This window comes from Dermacentor silvarum, chromosome 9 (genome assembly GCF_013339745.2).
Source record: "Dermacentor silvarum isolate Dsil-2018 chromosome 9, BIME_Dsil_1.4, whole genome shotgun sequence".
In the NCBI taxonomy this organism is placed as follows: Eukaryota; Metazoa; Arthropoda; class Arachnida; order Ixodida; family Ixodidae; genus Dermacentor; species Dermacentor silvarum.
The window spans coordinates 158,820,470-158,840,531 of record NC_051162.1 but is presented as its reverse complement, the minus strand read 5'-3'; the positions used below and the strand labels follow the sequence as shown (position 1 = coordinate 158,840,531).

General features: G+C 44.6%; 1 protein-coding gene across 7 annotated transcripts in view; it reads right to left on the bottom strand.

The window, feature by feature from the left end:
- LOC119464580 (SH3 and multiple ankyrin repeat domains protein 3-like) overlaps positions 1 to 18,930 on the bottom strand; it is a 172,808-nt gene extending 153,878 nt beyond the window's left edge. For 4 of the 7 annotated variants that reach the window (XM_037725598.2, XM_037725606.2, XM_037725600.2 and 1 more), the window contains exons 1-2: positions 18,394 to 18,930; positions 7,084 to 7,173 (exon numbers count right to left, since the gene is read on the bottom strand). In XM_037725598.2, coding sequence (XP_037581526.1) covers positions 7,084 to 7,151 — 68 coding nt within the window. In that variant the 5' untranslated portion in view covers positions 7,152 to 7,173; positions 18,394 to 18,930. The remainder of the gene's footprint in view (positions 1 to 7,083; positions 7,174 to 18,393) is intronic. The other 3 variants (XM_037725601.2, XM_037725602.2, XM_037725603.2) reach the window with 2 other exon arrangements.
- Between the last annotated feature and the right edge of the window lie 1,132 nt (positions 18,931 to 20,062).

Genomic DNA, 20,062 nt, shown 5'->3' with positions numbered 1-20,062 from the left:
GGATTATGCGACACTAACGGTCTGCGCTCTTGTTCTTTCTAAAGCCTGCTTGCAATGTACGAATTTCCTACAATATATATATATATATATATATATATATATATATATATATGTAGAAATATATATATATATATATATATATATATATATATATATATATATATATATATAACAATCTCCGCATTACGTGGAGGTTGTGGGTTCGGTTCTCACCGGCGGCAAGTTTATTCGTCCACTTTCATACTATTTTCTACATTCCAATTTCAGTCACAGCTAATTTCCCCGATGCTTTCCTTGACTTCATTGTCCGTTGGCTTTATAGGCTCATGAACACACACACACACACACACACACACACACACACACACACACACACACACAACACACACACACACACACACACACACACACACACACACACACATATATATATATATATATATATATATATATAATCATGAGCATATAAATCCGACAATGAAGTCAAGGAAAGCATCGGGGAAGTTAGCTGTGGCTGAAATAGAAATGGAGAAAATAGTACAAAAGCGACATGAAAGTGGACGAAAAAACTATATATATATATATATATATATATATATATATATATATATATATATATATATACAACCAATATTGAGGGTAGTTTGGCGCTATGATCGTTCAACCACCACAGGAATTATGGGTAGTATGCACGGATTTGTCTCACCTGTCTGTTTGTGGCTTCAGACGTTCTTGTGATGTTTTAACTTTTCGAAATTTCCGAGCAATCATATTTCTCTGAACACATCAAAGCAATAATAGGCGGTGTCCAGTACATGGCGGTCATGACGTGTTTCGGGTTTTGCAATTGCTTCCAGCGCATGCGGCCCGCCAAAAGCATAGCCTTCGAAATTAGTTCCTGCTACTCCGAGGAAGCGGTCGTAGAAGCTGGATTTGGACACCGCCTACATGTTCCTGCGCGCATGCGCAATAACTGCGGGTTATCTCGCAGCCATAACCGAATATTCCAGGAAACTTGCAGGAGTAAGTTGGAATCACCTAGCGCATGGCGGGGGTAATTTGTGACCGCTGGTAGAGAGGCCTTTGTCCTGCAGTGGACATAAAAGTAGGTTGTTAATGATGACGATGATGTTTATTTTTGCGCAAAATGATCTATTTCGTATATGTTACAAAGCAGATCGAAGCCGGAAGGACAAACTTTAGGTAATATACATGTAATAACCTTATACATTTCACGCCGGCTTATCCGGAATTCTTGCAGCTCTTGTAGACTAGTAACGCCATAGTTCTCTGTAGTAATTTTTGTGAGAAACTATGTTGCTTGCAAGCAGCGGCCGTATGGGATGGCTGCGACCTAGGCAGATCGAGTTATAGTGCGCGTGCGTCTGCTGCGCTTTCATCACCGTCACAGCCGGGCGTGTCGATGGAAAAAACGGAAACCCGCGCGCCCTCGCTGAAGCCTCACGAAGCACGAACTGCAGTAACAGACGCGAACCACGCAGCTGCAGCACCTGACACACGCACACTTCACCGGTTGTCGATACGTTCTATCAAAACCCCTCACCTGCTGGGGTCACTCGCATAGAAGCGTTTTACGCTTGGGTCGTAAATCCGCCCACGCTTAGAACAAAACCTGAACACAGTCACACCAAACAGCGCGAGCCCCAGCCCCTCCAGCAGCTTATATAACCAGAAGTGGCTTCTGGACCAAGCAAAACGCATTAAAGGAATGACCAAACTAATGGGCACCAGCACGTGAAAGCTGTCATCAATACTGAAGCTGCACAGGCTCTCTTAATGCGAAGCATTCCTAGCGAACTTCAGGCGCTTTGAGAATCTATCTATCTATCTATCTATCTATCTATCTATCTATCTATCTTTACATCGATCTCTCCATCTATCCATCCATCATCTATCTATCTATCTATCCATCTATCTATCCATCTATCTATCTATCTATCTATCTATCTATCTATATATATATATATATATATATCTGTCTATCTGTCTGTCTATCTACCTATCTGTGTGCCAACGGCTCCGCGATGCGCGCTACATATTCCAGAGTGAAACATGCCATTTTTTTCAAGGCGTATCCAGCCCGGTGATCTCATTCGCAGACGCGGGTGGGGAAGCGAGCCGTCAAGTACTAAATAAAGCAGACATATAGTGGTCCTGGCGCAGCATTCGAGCAGACATATTCGCCGACACGCAGCTGTGAGCATCGGCATCAAACGGGAACTGCGCGGGCTGTGCAAGCGTGTTTCGCTGACGAGCTCACAACGCCGCAGGAGCCGAAACACCTGCGGTCCGCGCGCTCGCCGTAACCCAAGGCTTGCGCCGCGGCTCCAGCACGGAAGAAAGGGTAATGAATATACAAAAAAAGAAGAAAAAAAAACGAGAGCGGAAAGCCTCCGCGCACAACGATGACACGTGCGAGCTGATCAGACCCCGGAGCTCGAATCTGAGACCAGGGAAGCGCGGTTGAATAGCCCACGGAAGGTCTAAGCCCTGTGGGACTGTCTCGTAGACCCAGTACTAAGTCTTCCTTTGCGGCCAGTTCTGTGCAAATTCTGGGGCGTTTTTTTTTTTCTTCTTTGTCTTTTTTCTTTTTTTTTGTTTTTTTCTTTCTTATTATCTTCAAAGTTCCTTCCTATTGAGTGCAGGGCACTTCGGAGCTCGTATTCGGAAGAAGTGTCTTACGCTAGAAGTGTTCGTAAGCACACGCGTGAGCCAATCGAAATGCTGGACATGTTATTAACGATGGTGGTCGGCCACTGGCGAACACTTCTTACGAAGGAATAGAGAGAAAGAGAGAAATGATGCATAGAGAGGTGGGGAGGTTAGCCAGAGGTAGCGCCGGTTGGCTACTCTGCACGGGGGGAAGGAGTAGGGGGATAAAAAGAGAAAGAGAGTGGAAGGGGGGAGAGATACAAAGAGATACGAGCACAAACAAACCGCGTACACTATAGAGCGGTAGGGGGCGGCGTTCTTGAAGCCTATCGTGACGGTGCGTAGGCCGCAGGAACCTTAGTAACGCGAGTAAGGCCTTCAGCGCGGATGTGCTTTTGGAGCACTGGCGTAAAGTTAAGGAAAAAGAAACTTTGCGAATAAGGTGCCTGATGAGATTGTGGGTGCGTGCGAGGGAAGTGCGCCTTCCTTTCCTTCGATCTTTTAATAGCGATAAACTATTATTTCTGCGAAACATTTTCGTTTTTGTCACGTAGCTTTGCTCTCGTTGAAAACATATTTTCTTTCTCGTGATTACGTTGTCACGTGTCAATGCCATAGAGTTGGTACTCTCTGCATTCGTTTACTTTGTCTAGGCAATCAAAAAAAAAAACGAAACTGTTTCGTTTTTTTTTTTTCTTTATCCAGCGCAACATGCGCAAACAGCTGTTTCCGGCAACGAATTCTTTTTTTCTTTTCTTTTTGAGGTCAGGCTCTGTAGGCACCAAATGTTAGTGTATGCACTTGGCCGTAGCCCGCTGCCACCGATAGCCTCTTGCAGAGGTAGAACATGCGTTATTATTATTTTTTTTAAGAGCAGGTGCTCTGTTATGTTTCCGCTGCTCCCATTGGAAAGCATCGCAATGACGTACGGTGCAGGTAACCTGACATTGGCCGTAACGTTGGCTCCATGCGCGTTTTTGCGTTACTTTTTTTTTTAACCACGTGTGCTGCTGTGTTTTGGACACGTAATTTCTACGTATGACGATTATTTCTCTGCCCCTCTCGGTCCGCCAAACATTTCTGATCGCACTCACTTTATAGCCGCGAACTTAATATGAACAAAGAAAGAAGGGAAAGAATAATATTACGTGACCTGTGTCATTTGACGGGTGGAAGTTCCAATGACACTCGAACGGTCTGGAAGCGTGCTGGAATTACGAAACGCGCCCGTCAAAAAATCAAGACATAGGTGCACGTGTTTTTATGAGGGCTACCAGTTCGCGTCCCTGTGCGACCCGACTTGGTGTGCTGATGTCACTTCGACTTCAATGCATTAATGTGACCTGCGTTCACGCTGTTGCTGTTATTGTCTCGCTTCGCTTTGATAAAGCACACACGGACGCATGCTGCAATATCCGGCTGCCTGCTCGGCTTCAAGGAAATTTTCAAAAAGAAATTAAATCCGATATCAACACGAAGTGATGAGAATAAACTGTCACTGCGGAAGCAGAACGATATAATCAGACTTGGATAAACAGTAGCTCCAAACAGAGTCTCAAAAGATTCCCTGGAAGTGTCAAACGTTGCGGAAAATGAATGAATGAATGAATGAATGAATGAATGAATGAATGAATGAATGAATGAATGAATGAATGAATGAATGAATGAAAGCTTTATTACTTTAGAACGTGCCACTTCTAGAAGACGGCCTTCCGCGCAGGCCTCCGCTGGTGACAATTTTCCGGGCATTTACCAATCTAGTCCACCAAGAGCTACTAAGGCGATATTGCATGTCTTGCACGTACTAATTTTGACATGCGCAGGCCTGTGCTACAGTGAATGTTCTGTGAGGTTTGCATGAAATATTCCTGAACTTGTTATGGCTTGTAGTGTACCTGGAACATATCGCATCTTCTTCATCTGTGCTTACTCAAACTAAACAGTACTTTAGTCAAACTAGATAGCCAGTGAGTGCGTTCCAGATTTATTTTATTGCACTTCTTTCTTTTTTTTCACACACTGCCATTACTTGCTGTGCAAAGTGTACGTCTTGTGACAAACGATGTGCTTGTTTGAACTTTCCTTGAACTATCCGCGAGCGGCATTCCGACATTTATTTCAACTTTACCCTGTTCTTTCTCGATTACTTGCTTGTTTCTTCATTTGGTTTATTCGCCAGCTTCCACCAGCGTATATCTTTAATGTTGCTAGCCGACATCATCCATGATGCCGACCTCTCCTGCACGCACGTTTATTTTAAAGAACATAAACCAACAGAATAAGAACATCTGAGTCAAAAGGCGAACATTTTCTTAAAATACTTTTTTTAGCCGAGACAGGGTAAGATCAGCGATTGGTATAAGTAGTCATGTACAGGGATGTATGACCTACGTAACGCACCTATGATCTGTACCATGGACCTTGAAATGAGCTGTGTGTTTGGACCTACGATTCATTTAGTACGTGAAGAACTGTTGTACCAATGAGGTAAGCGCTGCAGACTGTATATATTATTACGTTAGCAGCATGAACACACGTCAACGGAACTTTTCGTTTGCTGCGTAATTATCTTTACTAGTTTCATTGCTTTTCATTGCCATTAATTTCATTATTTGTTCCATTTTTATCTATTGGTTAAAATTTAAACATTTCTTGCTTGCTTGTTTCTGTATGTATTCTAACGCAGAACAACGAAGTAGTTCGCTATCTCAATATCTCCGCAACAACCCATATATGTATAACAGGTATAGCAGAACAGAACGGGATAAGAACAGACAACGTAGTTATACCCGTACATCCAAAGGCACAATCGCGATCAAAGATCAACACAACGAAACGAAATAACGCGAAGAACCAACATCTTCGAAAAGAACAAATATTTATCTTGCAAGCCGCCAGAAAAATCACTCCGGAAACGAGCGGCAAATACTTGCTCGCAACAGGAGGCCTTCATCACCGTCATCTCTCCGGTGATCGTCGCGACCGTCTAATTCTCTCTGAGACTTATCGCCCCGGAAAGATTAAAAGAAAAACGGTTACCGTGGTCACTCGACGCGCCCGATAACACCTGCAGGCCTCTATATTGCCAGATAGTGGCGTCGTTATCTTTGTATACGCGGCCTCGCTTACCTCCGACGACGTCGCCGAAGTGCCACTTGCGCTGACGCAATGCGGCCGACCACGTCGATGAAGCGGCAGTCCTCCACCCGGTCCCCGAGTGCTTAATTTCAGCTGTTCAAACATTACTAAGTCCTTATCAGAGCCCAATTACGGTGAACGGCTGCGACCATCTCGGAGAGTCTTCGCGGCACGTTGACAGCCGTCACTGTCTCTTTGTTAGATGTCACAACGTTATACTGCGTTCGTTACACCAGCCTCCTGCCACCGAGATCCTTGTAAGGCAGCCGCGGGAAGTCTAGCGAGAATCAGCGAGAATACGCGAGAAAGCACCATGGCTGCGGCCTGTAGGTCAAGGTTAAGGATGTTTTCTTATCGCTTGCAAAATGTTGCATTCTATTCGATTTTATTAATTTCTTTCTTAGTGTACATTATGGCACGCATCCATGACCAGCCACTGGCTGAGAATTCCGACATCACTGACTGTAATGTATAAATTATACGAGAATATAGAGGCAATTCTGAATTGTCACTATATAGTCTCTGCTTTTCGAAGTTATTAACTAAACATTTAACTATTGAATAGACAGTTAATCGAAATGTTGCTATTAATCTTTAATATATTGTCTACGCAATCCTTTTTCTCAAGCTAAGTAAAAAAAAAAAGTTTCTACCTGATTATTCTGTGCAGCTAGCTGCGTAACATACAGCTAAAAAAATTCATAGTATGACTCAACATACTGATATTACAAAGAAAACAGCTTCTGCTAGCTTTCTTTCAACTTCCGGGTCACTTTAGTGAGGCGTTTTTTTTTTTTTTTGTCTTCCACCGTTTGAAATCTAAAACTATGAGAAAGCAATCAAGCTAGTTTTGTATCGAAACGATCCTATCACCTTCTTTCTTGCACGTCCCATACCAGATAATACAAAAATTATTGAGAGAGAACAAGACTTCAAGACTTGAATGAACGCTGAAGATATCAGCCCAGCTAAAATGCAAGGCTTACTATACTCCAGGTGAAGATAATTGCGATGACCAAAAGCTGCGTAGAAAACTATTAAAAAACAACAAATCAAGGCTAGATATAAAAATGTCACAAAATATTGATAGGCCCTCTCTTTCGTTAGCAAAAAAATCAGGGCATAATTGTAGCTCGGCTATAAATAATTATTTTCAGTTTCTCCTTCTCATTAGTAAGGGGTTCCTAAGTTTTCTTTTTCTCTCTTAAGATAGCTCCCACCGAAGAGACTTACGACATTAGAGACTTGTTCCTTCCTTAACTGCACACTTACTTCTTGCAGGGACGCCATCGGCGAAAGTTGCCAAGATTCTCAGATTCGTCAGAGAGCGATCCATCCATCCTTGGGATATGGCGAAGCGAGCTGAAAATGCAAACCGCGCGCTCTAAACATTAAACGTTACTTTAACCAGCGTCAGGATTGCTTACCTCACTTGGTTGTTGCAGTGATTGATAGTGATTGATAGATAAAGAACAAAAAAATAAAAAAATAAAAACAAAGATGGTCGTAAAGTCCGCTAAGATTACTTATTTCTAGAGCATTTTGTTAGTACAGTTAATCCGCACCTGTGCTGAACCGTTATAGTGATGCCAAGGTAGTCCAGAACAAAAAGTCAGTGCTAAATTTTGAAGAAGAAATCACCAAGAGGAAATAAATTGCAACTACCAATTTTCATAAGGGGATATCACAGCAAAACCAAAGGTTCTGGCAAGCAAAAGACAAAATCAGGTAAAAATCAGGAGAGAAACATAAGTGTATTAAGACATAAACTCTGCGTTTTAGCTCTCTAAGACATAAACGTAAGTCTTAAAGCGCTAAAACGCAACAAAATTATGTTGTCCGAACAGCAGCATTGCCGCAAAAAAAAAGTTAATTATAACTTCTTTATTACGTTTGAGTAGTTGGCTCAGAAGGTTGCAAAAGTCACTATTTGCAATTCTAACCTTCACCTAACGGTATGCTTTTATACAGCTATGCTTCGTAACATCTCACGTCCACTCGTTTCTTATGAAGCAACAAAACTGCAAACGCTTAGCCAGTAGAGCTGTTATTCTTACTGCATGACTTCAACTGACATTTAACTGTGCAGATGCGCACTGAAGACAAGACAAAAGCGAAAAAGAAAAGACTAGTGGAAACACGAAGTCATCCGTCTTTAACGCGCGTTTACAAATTTAAATACGACTTATCAAACTCTCTGAAATACGTACCCTGTTAATCTACACGTCACAACCCGTTTCAACAAAACTCAATCAATCCCCGCCACAGTTTCGCACGATAATCATACTGACGATCATAACGCGCGCATCATTAGCGCCATTACAGCCGATCAGCCTGACACAAGTTTTCAACCTCATGTCCGTACCATGGGCGTATGGCGACGTATACAAACATCCGGCTCACCTACAGGTCACGTGAGGTTATCCGTGTCCTCAGTATGCGGCACGGGAGCATGGATTTGCCTAATCACCTCTAGGCACAGCGTTATCGCGTCACCCATACGAGAGCACAATGTCTTTTTTCCGCATGTCAGGTCGGCTATATAAGAACGCGAACTGAAAAACACACACCGGGGCTCACTTTTCCAAGCGACGGTCGGCGTACGTATCCGTGGACGCTCGATCCCATCCACGTGATAAGGAAACCCGATATCCTATCGTGCATCCGTGCAGCTCTCGCATGTCCTCATCATAGACGAGTGACGTCATTTTCGCGCGCAGTGTTTCTTTTCAAGAGTGAGTCACACGCCGGGCGATGGCATACTTTGCTCCGGAGACATCACCTCCCCAGGCGTCATGGAATGCGGTACTTTACGTTGGCTAACAACGCTTCGATGTCACGCGTATCGCTTGCTCAGCAGCGTAGACATTCGTTTCGGCAGCGCAAGCTCAAATAGCCGTTTATTTTTTGCAGCCTTCGCAGAAAGTTTAAGGCTTGGCTAAGAGTAAAAATGTGGGCTTCCAGACTAAAACAAAAAGAAAGAAAGATGTGAGCGCGGTTGGACGTCACGCGTTTCTTTTTTTTTTTTTTTTTTTTTTTTGCACATGGCATCCGTTCTTGCGTCAAGCTCGCTAACGCGGTACTACACGCAAGGGGGGCTACGTCACGCACAGTCGCGTTCAATATGAGCTGCAACACGGTGTCCCTGGCCGAAGGGGCTCCAAGAGTGAACGGTGGCGCCGACGTACCAACGACGGGAAAACTAAACACCTGTTCCAATCACTGGCATTTATTAAACCAATTTTTCGTATGTCGGCACCGCCGTGCCACCTCGGACCTATACGATCCGTCAGTTTATGCATAACATAACATAACATAACATAACATAACATGACCATGCTGCTGTAAACATGAACGACATTGCATCGCACACTTTTCAGCGAACGTTCACAGCCATGTACTACTGTAAGTATATGGTGAATGTGCTGCATAAAACTTGTATACCTGCAACTTGTAGACGTGTAACAAAGTGATATCGTCTTGTTATGATACAAGGCGATATCACTTTGTTACACCTCTTGTTCCTGACAACGAGATTTCTTCCTGCGCGTCGCACTTCTGTTCAGTCAACGGCGACCATCATAATTGCTGAAGCAAATAATAAAGCTGTTAAAGAACTGCGCGTACGCGCTAGTAATTTACAGAGACCACGATGGCATGGCGACAGTGTGTTGGCCGGTCTTAAAATTTAGGGGCGTAATTCACAACGATTTCGTTTTATAAATGATCCATGTCATTAGACGTGCGTTTACTCTGACATGTGGATCATCAGGATCGGCTGGAATTTTCACTTACGAACAATTCTATCGTGAGAATTTTTTCTGTGAATACAGGCCCAGAACTCTTGGACGCTAGGCTAGACTGACATCAGCGCGAGAGAGCTTAAATGTGCTCCCGTGTTCTCGAAAAAAAAAAGAAATATAAAAAGAATAAAGACAGAGAGAGAGAGAGAGATCGGATTGTGCGACAGACTGTGACTGTGTGACACGGTATGTCTGGGTGTGGCATTCGACACAGTGTGTGAATCTTTGACAGACTGTGTGACAGCGCTCACTCCACATAAATAGCCTTAGATAATTCCTTCTTTCCTTTTTTTCCTTTTTGTAAGCTTTTTTCTTTTCTCTTTCTCCGGTACAGGGTAGCCGACCACGTAATTACCTGCCTAATCGTCCTCCTTCTTCGTTTATATATCTTTCTCTAACATCACGAAACATGTTAGGACTACAAGTAACCACTGACTAAATATGAGCTATACCACGACTACTAATTCCTACAGTATCTCACGCATTGCAGTAAAAATTAAAAAATATAAAAAATGCTACGGGTCGTGTGCACCAGTCACAAGATGGAAGCGGCTGCATGTCTCCGACAAAGGAAGAAGAGCTGTCTCATCGTGCGTCGCTAATCCTTCCGTGATCCTTCCATTAACCCGGCGAGGCACGCGGGGGGATTAGCGGTGGACGATGGCAAGCCATTCTGGAGGTTTTTGTTCCTGGCTCCGTTGAAGCAAACCAGTTGTTTCGCTGTAGTGTACAGCGCTGGTGCGGCAGAGTAGATTGGCCAGCTGTGTAGCGGTAAAGCTTACTTAACAGTTACAAGAAAAAAAAAAAGAAATGAAACTTTTATCCGGCTATGCAGTAGACTTTCTTCGTAATTGTTAGCTGCGCCAGCTACAACGACCCAATGCTTACAGGAAAAGTAATCAGCGTGTCACCTCAGGCATTGCCTTTGGTGGACATTCCGGGATTAGCCATTAATGAACAGAGCGCGCACTCTTCCTCGCCAAGCATGACCCAACTCTGTCGCTCTTACTAACCCCGTCTTCCCAACCTGACGACCGCCGGCCCATCTAATTACCTTTTGTTTATCTTTTGCAATGCGTGCGTTCTCGTTTGCGCGCGTTCCATGACTTGCGTAAATCTGTCAGTGATCATTACTACATATTACTACAAAAAAAAATTCTGGTGTTTTACGTGCCGAAACCTCGGCACGATTATGAGGCATGCCGTAGTGGGGCCTATCTAGTGCAACATCAAACTGGTTTTGTGGAAAACGGTTATTTGAACCTGGGGAAAACCGGATACCGGAGTGATGGTTATTCGGTTGGTTATACGGTTAATAGCATCCGGATATTCGGATAGCCGGATATTTGTTCTTCTGTACTTGTGCCGAAATTACCTCTCTTTCTCTCGTGTATTCTTATATTTGTACTTATTTTTGCAACCGCTCGTCCAAACCCGATATCTGCTCTGGTTAACCTCCTTACCTTTCCTTTTTTTTTTTAAACACCAAATATTCGTGTCCGAATATTCGAATATAAGGCTAACCGGTTTATTTAAACCGGATATCCTGAATATCCGTTTCTTGAAATCCGGATATATAACCGGTTTTCGAGACCGCATTCACTTCCCTCCGGCTAAACCGGATAGCCGGTGTGACGGATATTTGCAAGCACTTAAGTTTTCCACCACCTGGGGTTCTTTAACGTGAATCCAATGCTCAGTACACGGGCGTTTTTTTGCATGTAGGCCCCATCGAAACGCGGCTACCACGGCCGGGATTCGATGCCGCGCCCTTGGGCTTATCAGATGAGCGCAATCGCCCTATCCACTACGCCACCCCGGCGGGTGATAACTATACGTACAGGCTACCGTGACGTCACGATGATCTTTTATGCGCCATTTGCAAATGCCATGCGCTAGTCTTCTTGCCTTGTCCTGCTGGGTTTCAAACTGTGATGCGCACGCGATTATCGTGCTCATACGTGAGCTTCTGGTCTACCCAAAATAAAGGTTATTGGACGTCGGTGCTTGTGTTAGCTATAGGTTTATCTCGCCCGTATGTGTTGCCTTTGACACGTGCATTATAAGTCATCGTCAAATCTTTACTTCGACTTGTCCAAGTGCCACAGTGATATTCGTTTCTTAAGTAAATCGAAGATAGCGATTCACGTGGTTGTCGCTTCAGTCCTACTCGTGCAGGTCTGTTCTTGTCTTTTATCCAGAAGGCTCTTCGATGCTTACTTGGTATAGCTATAGTACCCCCAGGTACTATAGTACCCGCAGGCTATAGGCGAGCATGCGTCGCCGTTAATCACCCAGATCACGCAACAATGCGGGGCCTTTAAAGGGACGTTAATTAGAAACAGTACATACGTTTAGACACTCTGACTGTTTTCTTTTAAAACTCTATCCGCGTCCACCTGACAAAAAATTAAAAAAAAATGACCGCCGTTATTATCGAAGCCCGATCGCGTAGTAGAAGCGGCGTCGATTACGTCGATGTGACGCCAACAATATCGGGGCATTTTCCGGTATTTTGTGCCGGTCTTGTACGTGAAAGGGCTTACCAGTAAGGCCTCCTGGCCAAATATGTGTGCGTATATGCCTTCAAATACAGTGTAATGATTCTTTCTTGTCAAAACCTGTGACGTCACATGGAGCTAGTGCGGTAATATAATCGTCGCGTCGCCACTGGTCTTCCGGCTCCACGCTCTTTCCCACGTACCAACCCTCTGTTTGCGGAAAAAAAAATGACCTGTTTGTGTAATCCAGGCGTTTAATCTAGCAGTCTAGGAGGATCTTGCAATGCAATCACAGGGCGAGGAATAGACCCACTTCGTCGACAAACTTGAACTGACAGTCGTTACGTGTCCCCATCTTTCCGTCCGTAGTTTTGTGTCGCTCTGGCTGCGATTGCAAAACGGAAGCCTATACGAACTCGCTGAATTTTTATTCTTTACTATAGCTTAACCTAACATTTCTCCTGAGCATACAATTACAAGAAATAAACAGGAAAGAAGAAAAAAAAGCAAATATGACATCAGCCAGTCAATGATGGTTGACAAACGGTTTGACTTCCAGAACCTATCGATCACGCATACAAAATAAATAATAATAAAAAAAGGCAAAGGAATCAATTTAACAGGTTCGCCAACCGCTTCGGCAGTAAGGAAGGGAGTGAAGTTCCTGGCTCATACTTGCACCGTCGCAGCCCGCACAAGAGCGGGCGGCCACCTACGCGCCAGGACACCGGTTCTTCGTGCGCAGAACCATAAACATCAGTAAATTAAAAGAAGAGAGAGAGAGAGAGAACCGAGTGAAATATAAGCCGCAGTTAGCAGGCATCAGAGAAAAACGTGAGGCGAAAACGTGCCCCTGCTCGTGAGACTGCCGAGTCGCCCCAAACGCTCTCGCCTAAACACACTCTCTCCTCATTTCACGTTCTCCCACTCCCTCCTCTCCCCCCCCCCCCACCCTTTCGCCTTCCACCTTCTATACTGCTGCTGCTGCTGCTGGAAGCCAGTGCACCGAGCTCGTAGAGGGTACAAATATTGAACGTCGTGACTGTGCCTACAGGAAGGCCCCCCTCGAGCTGGGAAGAGTGAGGGAGCCGGCGGTATTCGTTCCTGTTGCTGACGCCGAAAGCACTTAAAGAAACAAAATTACTTTGTGGGCATTTTTCTTGCTCAGCATCGAAAGTGTTGATGTTTTAGAAAAAAAAAATTAACCCATTCAGGCGGCAATTGATTCTATATACGCTGAATAGTAATTTCTCCACATTTCTTTCATCTTCGGAATCGTGCAAAGTGTACAGTCGAGAGCAAAAGTCCGGGGACCAGAGGTGCCGCTAAACATTCCTGATTAATTTCTTTTCTTCGCCGCCCGTAGGCATAAAGGCTTAAATCAAGTGGTACTGCCTATACGAGTGCCGTTTGACCAGCGTCATGCATTAAGACAATTTCACGTTGCATGGCTGCGCTAGGAGGTGTTTTTTGTTTATTTTTTGCTGATGCCGCGGTCTCTAGACTTTTTCTCTCATCGGCACGTTAACAAGATGACAGTTCACGAGGTAGGCTCTCATCAGCAGACGCTGGCTCTCACCAAAAGAATTGTGCAGTGGTTTTCGGTCAAATTCGAGTTTGCCAATATTATAAACTGAAGTGCGTGTTAAGAGACGCTAAGACACTGTGAGACAAAAAAAAAAAACAAAAAAAAACAGAAGTTTTCTTCTCGAGCGACCAGTTCACGCTAGCGGACTGAATTACTATGCGAACACGTTCCTGGCAAGTAGAAAACATTTCGACACTAATTAGAAACACAAAATCTCTTTAGACTCAGTGTCTTTATTATTATTAAACTCTATCCGCGTCTCTTTGACACAAAAAACAGAGTTTTTCATGTGTTATCGCCTAGCTTCTGTTTTTAACAGCGCGAGTAGGCAGTAGTGAGTGTCAACCTTGCGCTATCGTGACGTCCTGGAGGTTTGCGTATTCATATCTTATATATATATATATATATATATATATATATATATATATATATGGCTGATAACGAAGCTTCGGTGCCCGCATGTGGACGCACGGAACACGCAGTAGCAGAGATGATAAAACGGAGCGTTTGGCTCCGTTTTATTGGTTATTTTGGTTTTCGTAAATGCGCACGACAAACGCTTGCACGTACGGTCCGCCAGATTACAGCATATCTGAAAGTCAGCAAAGAAAAGACATCGATGGGCCGAAGTCATGCGCAAGCTTTGTTATATTAAGGTCATCCACGCCCCTTTGTGTAACACTGTGTGGCGTTCTTGAGTCTAAGATGACTTAAAAGAGAAAACAGTTGTCTTTGCTTTAAGCGCAAACTTGATCGCCGCACGACTTCATACTGCATACAAGAAACTCGTCTACAGCCTCCATATAGATTCCCTATAACAATTCACTCTGAAGTATATTGAACTGTAATATAGGTCACTTATACTTTCTGTGTTGTTACATTTCCTCATATATACAGTCGATCCCGGATATATCCAATCTGAAGGGGATCACAGAAAAGTTCGATATATAGGTAATTCGATATATAAAATAAAAATTTCATACAACATTTCTCGAGGGGATTTTACTGACGTTCGTTATACACAATAATTTGCTATATGTTGGTTCTATATATCCGGTTTCGACTGCATTCTATATAATTAAATATCTTATATACTAGTTCACAATACTCTGAAGTAAACTCTGACACTGCCATCTTTCAGCAACCGTGGGAATTATGGGTAAAATAGCGCACGGATTTGTCTAAATTCCGTGCTTCTGGCTTCAGACGTCCTTGTGGTGTTATTAGGCTTTATCTTACTAAATTTCCGAGCAATCATAGTTTTCTATACACGAGGCCGTTATTCACTGCTGGAATGCATAATCATTGCAAATTGTTCTGTATTTACAACGCTATGTCTTGTTGGAAATGATCACTTCGCCAAGTCGCAAGGCCATCCGAATCCAGAAGGACGTAGTTTATATGCAAATCCGTGTACCGCTCGTCATTCTCATCGCTAGTTCACAATACTCTGGGGACCTTCATACTCGCAGTTCTCGTAGCCATTAGCGCCATAACTTCGTATGGTTTAATTTGTGCAAGGAAACTGACGACAACCAGCGACAGCAGCAGCTAACGGCTAATAAGTTTGAAAAATCGGTACTGGACTTCTATGTAGTCATGCACAAGCATTATTCGCTTCTTTGTGCAGTGATAGGCAGCTTGTGTAATATGACATGATTCGAAATAGTTCTACGCGATGTTGACGAAGTTCCTGCGCGTGATGTTGAAAATAGCATTTTGCATGGTACAGCTGTTGTAGCTTGTAGTGTTCGGAGTCCGTAGTGCAGTGCTCGTTTAATCTATCAGCGGATACTCTTGTGTAAAACTGGCATCAATTAAGCGGACGTGTTGTATTTTCTGGCTTGATTTGTGCAGCGCTCGTAGCGATCTTCGAAGCTTATTTTATGATTACTCCACCCTGTATCGGCCTTTGGGCCAACAGTATCAATAAATAAATTAAAGAAATAACCATTTTTCCTGTCATGAATTAACGGAAATGTCTTTACATCAGCGTGCTCTTTACGGAAGTGACTTGAGCCGCATAAGTGACGTCATTTCTGTTTCTGTAAATGACGGCATTTCTGTGTTCCGACTAAGATGAGTGTGGGCTATTCAAGTGCGGCATCACAACGCTTGTACGCAATACAGCTGACTTAGCGCAAAATATCGTTCTATGCCCTTTATCCAGCTGTCGCGTCTCTCTGGAGAGTCCGTTCTTTGCTACAAAAACATTTCGTCCACCGTGGTCAGAAACATGCGCTTCCCGTGCCATTTGCGTTCGCGCTATGGCCGCTCTTATGGTTCAAAGGGCACTTCGCGGACACGAATCCGCAGGCTGATTGCTTAGAGGCGAAACCGAAGCGCAGAAAATAAATGAGAACAACAAGAACAGTTGAGGACGGTGGTGCTACTAACTGATGAATACATACGCCCTATGATCGCCTTACACTACTCTCAGGATAAATACTAATCATTTCCCTCGTATGAGTATCTTCTTATTGTATACTGTCACTTTGTATGTAAAGTGGTACAGTATTGCTTTTGTTCACAATGTTGCTTTTGAAAGTTGCCTAGTATTGATGTTGGCTTTATTTTGATTGTTAGGTTGCCATACCATTGTGTGCGTAGTAAGTTATACAACGTTATACAACTTCCGGTTCATCTACACCTACAGAATACTTTAGGCAGCAGTGCATAAGGCTACCTGTGTACTACACTGCCTGTTAAGAAAAGTAGCCGTTGACGAATTTCGGCACCGACATAATGTGCTTTTTTTATTATGTCAATAAAAAAATGCGCGCTACAGCTGAGAACGTGATATTGCAAGCGTTGATATGCGGGGCATATTTTTGCACTTCCTGCAATACACGCGTAAGCGAACGTATGCTGACGTCACTGAAAATTACATTAAAGCCGTTGAACAAAAGTCAGCGGTGAGCAGCGTTCCAGCGTGATGTATTTAGATACGTGTGCATATATATGTATATTGCATTGTCACGTGTTGTGCCTATTATTTTTTTTTCTTTTTAACATTACGCAATGTAACTTTTTCTTTCTCTTCTCGCTGTTTTTATGCAATGCTTATCTGTTCATTTCCTTTTCTTTATTAACATCTGTCTGGTTTCTGTAATATGCACATTTATTCGTTTTGTGTCAATTTTTGAATAATCGTATGCATCGATATCTTGTTACCGACTGTCTTTTGCTATAAATTGTACCATATGCCCCCCTCAACCTATGCCTCTTTGTAGGCCTGTGAGGTCTTTCTAAACAAATAAATAAAATATATATGCCTACAGCGGCGTAACCCCCTCCTATATACTCACTTCTGTCAAGCGGATTTTATTACTGCTTGCTTCACCTGACGTTGAACAATATGATTTCCGAGTAATGAGAGCCATGTCCCAGTCGCCATCCTTCAACAGTTGTTCGACTCACGCCCCTGTCTTCATTACGCAGTGGGTGAAAGGTTTTAAAATACTGCGATGACGGCCCCCGCCCTTCGAGATATGCGCGTTGCAGTTGGGTCCGGGCCTGCTGGCAGCTCGCTGACGTAAATTGCTTGCACGTGAGGGAGACTCCACCGTGAAACGTCAGCGAAACAGCACCTGTAGACTACGCTACATCATGCTGAATCTAGCTCTGGCGTGCGTTCAACGTTCGTGTTATCAAAACATCCGGGGAAAAAAAAAAAGCCGGGTGACAGTCGGCATCCTCTCGGACTTGTCACTGGCGTCGGTGCAGTTTGCGTCAGGCGAAGCTATTATAGCGATGCTTATGTCCCGACAAAACTGACGAGGATTTAGCAGCTTGAGGAAACTGTAAAATATAATTTATCGCGTAGAATGCTCCGTCGTGAAAAAAGTAAACGCGTCAATACTATTATTCCTTGCACTGTGAACGCAACAACGTGTTCTGTGAACAACCTCGCTAAAACGGACCAAAATACTGCGGCGCGGAAATCTAACACCATGTCAACGTGAATTTGCTTAATTCAGATTAGCGAAAAGGGTCTTGTGAACAACGAAAACTGAAGCATAAAGCAGATGGCTAAATTAAAGTGACACGAAATCGAATCACCACATTCCGCGAAGCGTCTTTGCCAATGCGAGTGAACGTGTAAGATCGGGCTATAGTTGGCATTTCGATATTGAACTTCCAAGAGCGTATTAATAAACACGCACACAGAATACGTAGCGTTTTCATTTGGCTCCCGCATTATGCGTCCGTGTTATCATTTCATTCTTTCTTCTTGGACGTCAGAAGTTCGGTTTGACGTACTTCTTGTAAGCCACAAAACTCTTGACACGCCGAACCACGACAATTACAAACAAGCAGCGCTTTCACTTGCATGCGCGAAAGTGCATGACCTTAAAACGTCGCCCACCTCCGCCGCTTCACCGCAGAAAGGCGTACGCCGCGCACGATTACACAAATCGTGGTTCGAACCAGTCTCACTTCTATTTCATCGGTGGATGCGGTTTCTGTATAACGACGCCGGAAAAAAACGGGCTTTCGCGTGACGACTAGCCGCGCACCTTTCCGAGCTCTTCGTACCATACGTCGCCGTACACTCTGTCGTGGAAAAAACTGCGCGCAGCTGTGGAATCGTCTGCTACACAAGCTGCGAGCAGACGGCTAGAAAAAGACGCAAAGGACAAACGTCACAAAAAACTCAGCGAGGCGCCTGGCGGCGCAGCCGACTCACCCGTCAAGAGGTTCGATCAAAATCCTAGCGTGGTGGGCTGGTGCCGCGATTCCCGGAGTTCAAGCGTCGAGGTCGAGGGCGCGTTCCACAGACCCAGCCGCGTCGTTGTGGAACAACACGGCAGGTGATACGTCATTTTTCTTTGTTTCTCTTTACTCCCTGCTGGGCATATATGTCGTCGTGTAAAATCCACGGGATCTCGATGTATCTCGACGAAATACTACGGTGCGATGTCGACGATCGCGCCGCCGGCGTCGGTATCTGTGTATCACCTACAACACTCCACGCACTCTCACAATTTCGCACACAAGAAAAAAAAAAAAAGAAAAGACGTGAAGGAACACGGAATCGGGAACACCTGAGGAAAGGAGGCTCTCTGTCGTCAGGAGAAACAAACCGCGTTGCGCCGCAAACAGACGAGCGCGCGACAAAAAAGAAAACGAGCAGAAGGCAACACAGGCGGCGTAGACCACGCTCGCAGACTACGCGCACGCGCGTTCTGTTCACGTCTGCAGCGGTCGCTGCAGGAGCAGACGAAACGAAACGCACGCGAGGAAGCGGCGCGCCGCCGCGAACGTGACGTCGCTCTGCGCATGCGCGAGACGCGACCGGCGCGCCGCCCTGCGGCGGAAACGCGCACTGCGCCGGTAGGCAATCGATTTACGCCGCCGCCCGGTCGCCCGGCTGCGCTCGGCTTGCCTGGGGAGACGGAGAGGGTTCGTGAAAGCGAAATTTGGCCGCCGCTTTGGCGTTGCCGCGCTGGGAAGGCCGCGAATTCCGTACTCCCCGCCGCGCCGGCCCTTCCCTTCATGATTGCGATCGTAGTTTTCTTTTGTTAGCTTTTCGACGACAGCATCTTTATTCTTTCTTATCGAGCTCGACGCTGCCGTAATGCGCCGTTCAGTGCGCTGCGCGCGCGACGTCGTGTGTGATGTAAAAGGGCAATGCGCGGCTTTACGATGCCGGTAATTCTCTCCCATTTTTTTTCCTCGTTCGGAGTGGCCCGCTCCAGTACTGCGGGCGTGATTGTGTTCGGCCATTTCTTGGATGGGGTTGTATAGGGAAGCAATAATTCTGGCACGTGGGTCGTAAGCCTCCGGTCTGCTGTGTATACCGAATTACTGCCATAGACCCGTGCTCTTTTAGCTCGTGTATGGCCTAATATAGCTGAGCAGAGATACATCAAAGTCCCACTCCGAGTGCTTCCGTCTTATGTACTACAAATAAAACTCGTAGGATACGTCGTCAGTGACGTATATGGTAAGTTCGAAATATGCTCATTCCTTTTTGTCTGATAAGGTAACACACATTGATTCATTTAATTTTCGCGCCGACCAGGATTTTCTTATGCCGAATAATCAACAGTCGCAAATAGATGACCTCATTCATTGATTAGTTTAGGTGACTGGAGTGCGTAATGTGTAAAAGGTTAAAGATGAAGAGGACATTCGACGTATTGCAGTGACCAGCTGCTCTTATAGTCAGACCATCTAGAACACAGAGAGGGTAGCGTTTGCGAAACGGTTATATCTCCTTTAATTGTTAAGACAGTAGAAACTTCGGCTCGTTGGTGATGCGTTACGGAAGTGCGGTAATAGTAAGTGAGTGCAAATGCTAACTGCATGCGATTGTCATTCAAACACACACAGCCAGTTGCTTGCATACAGAT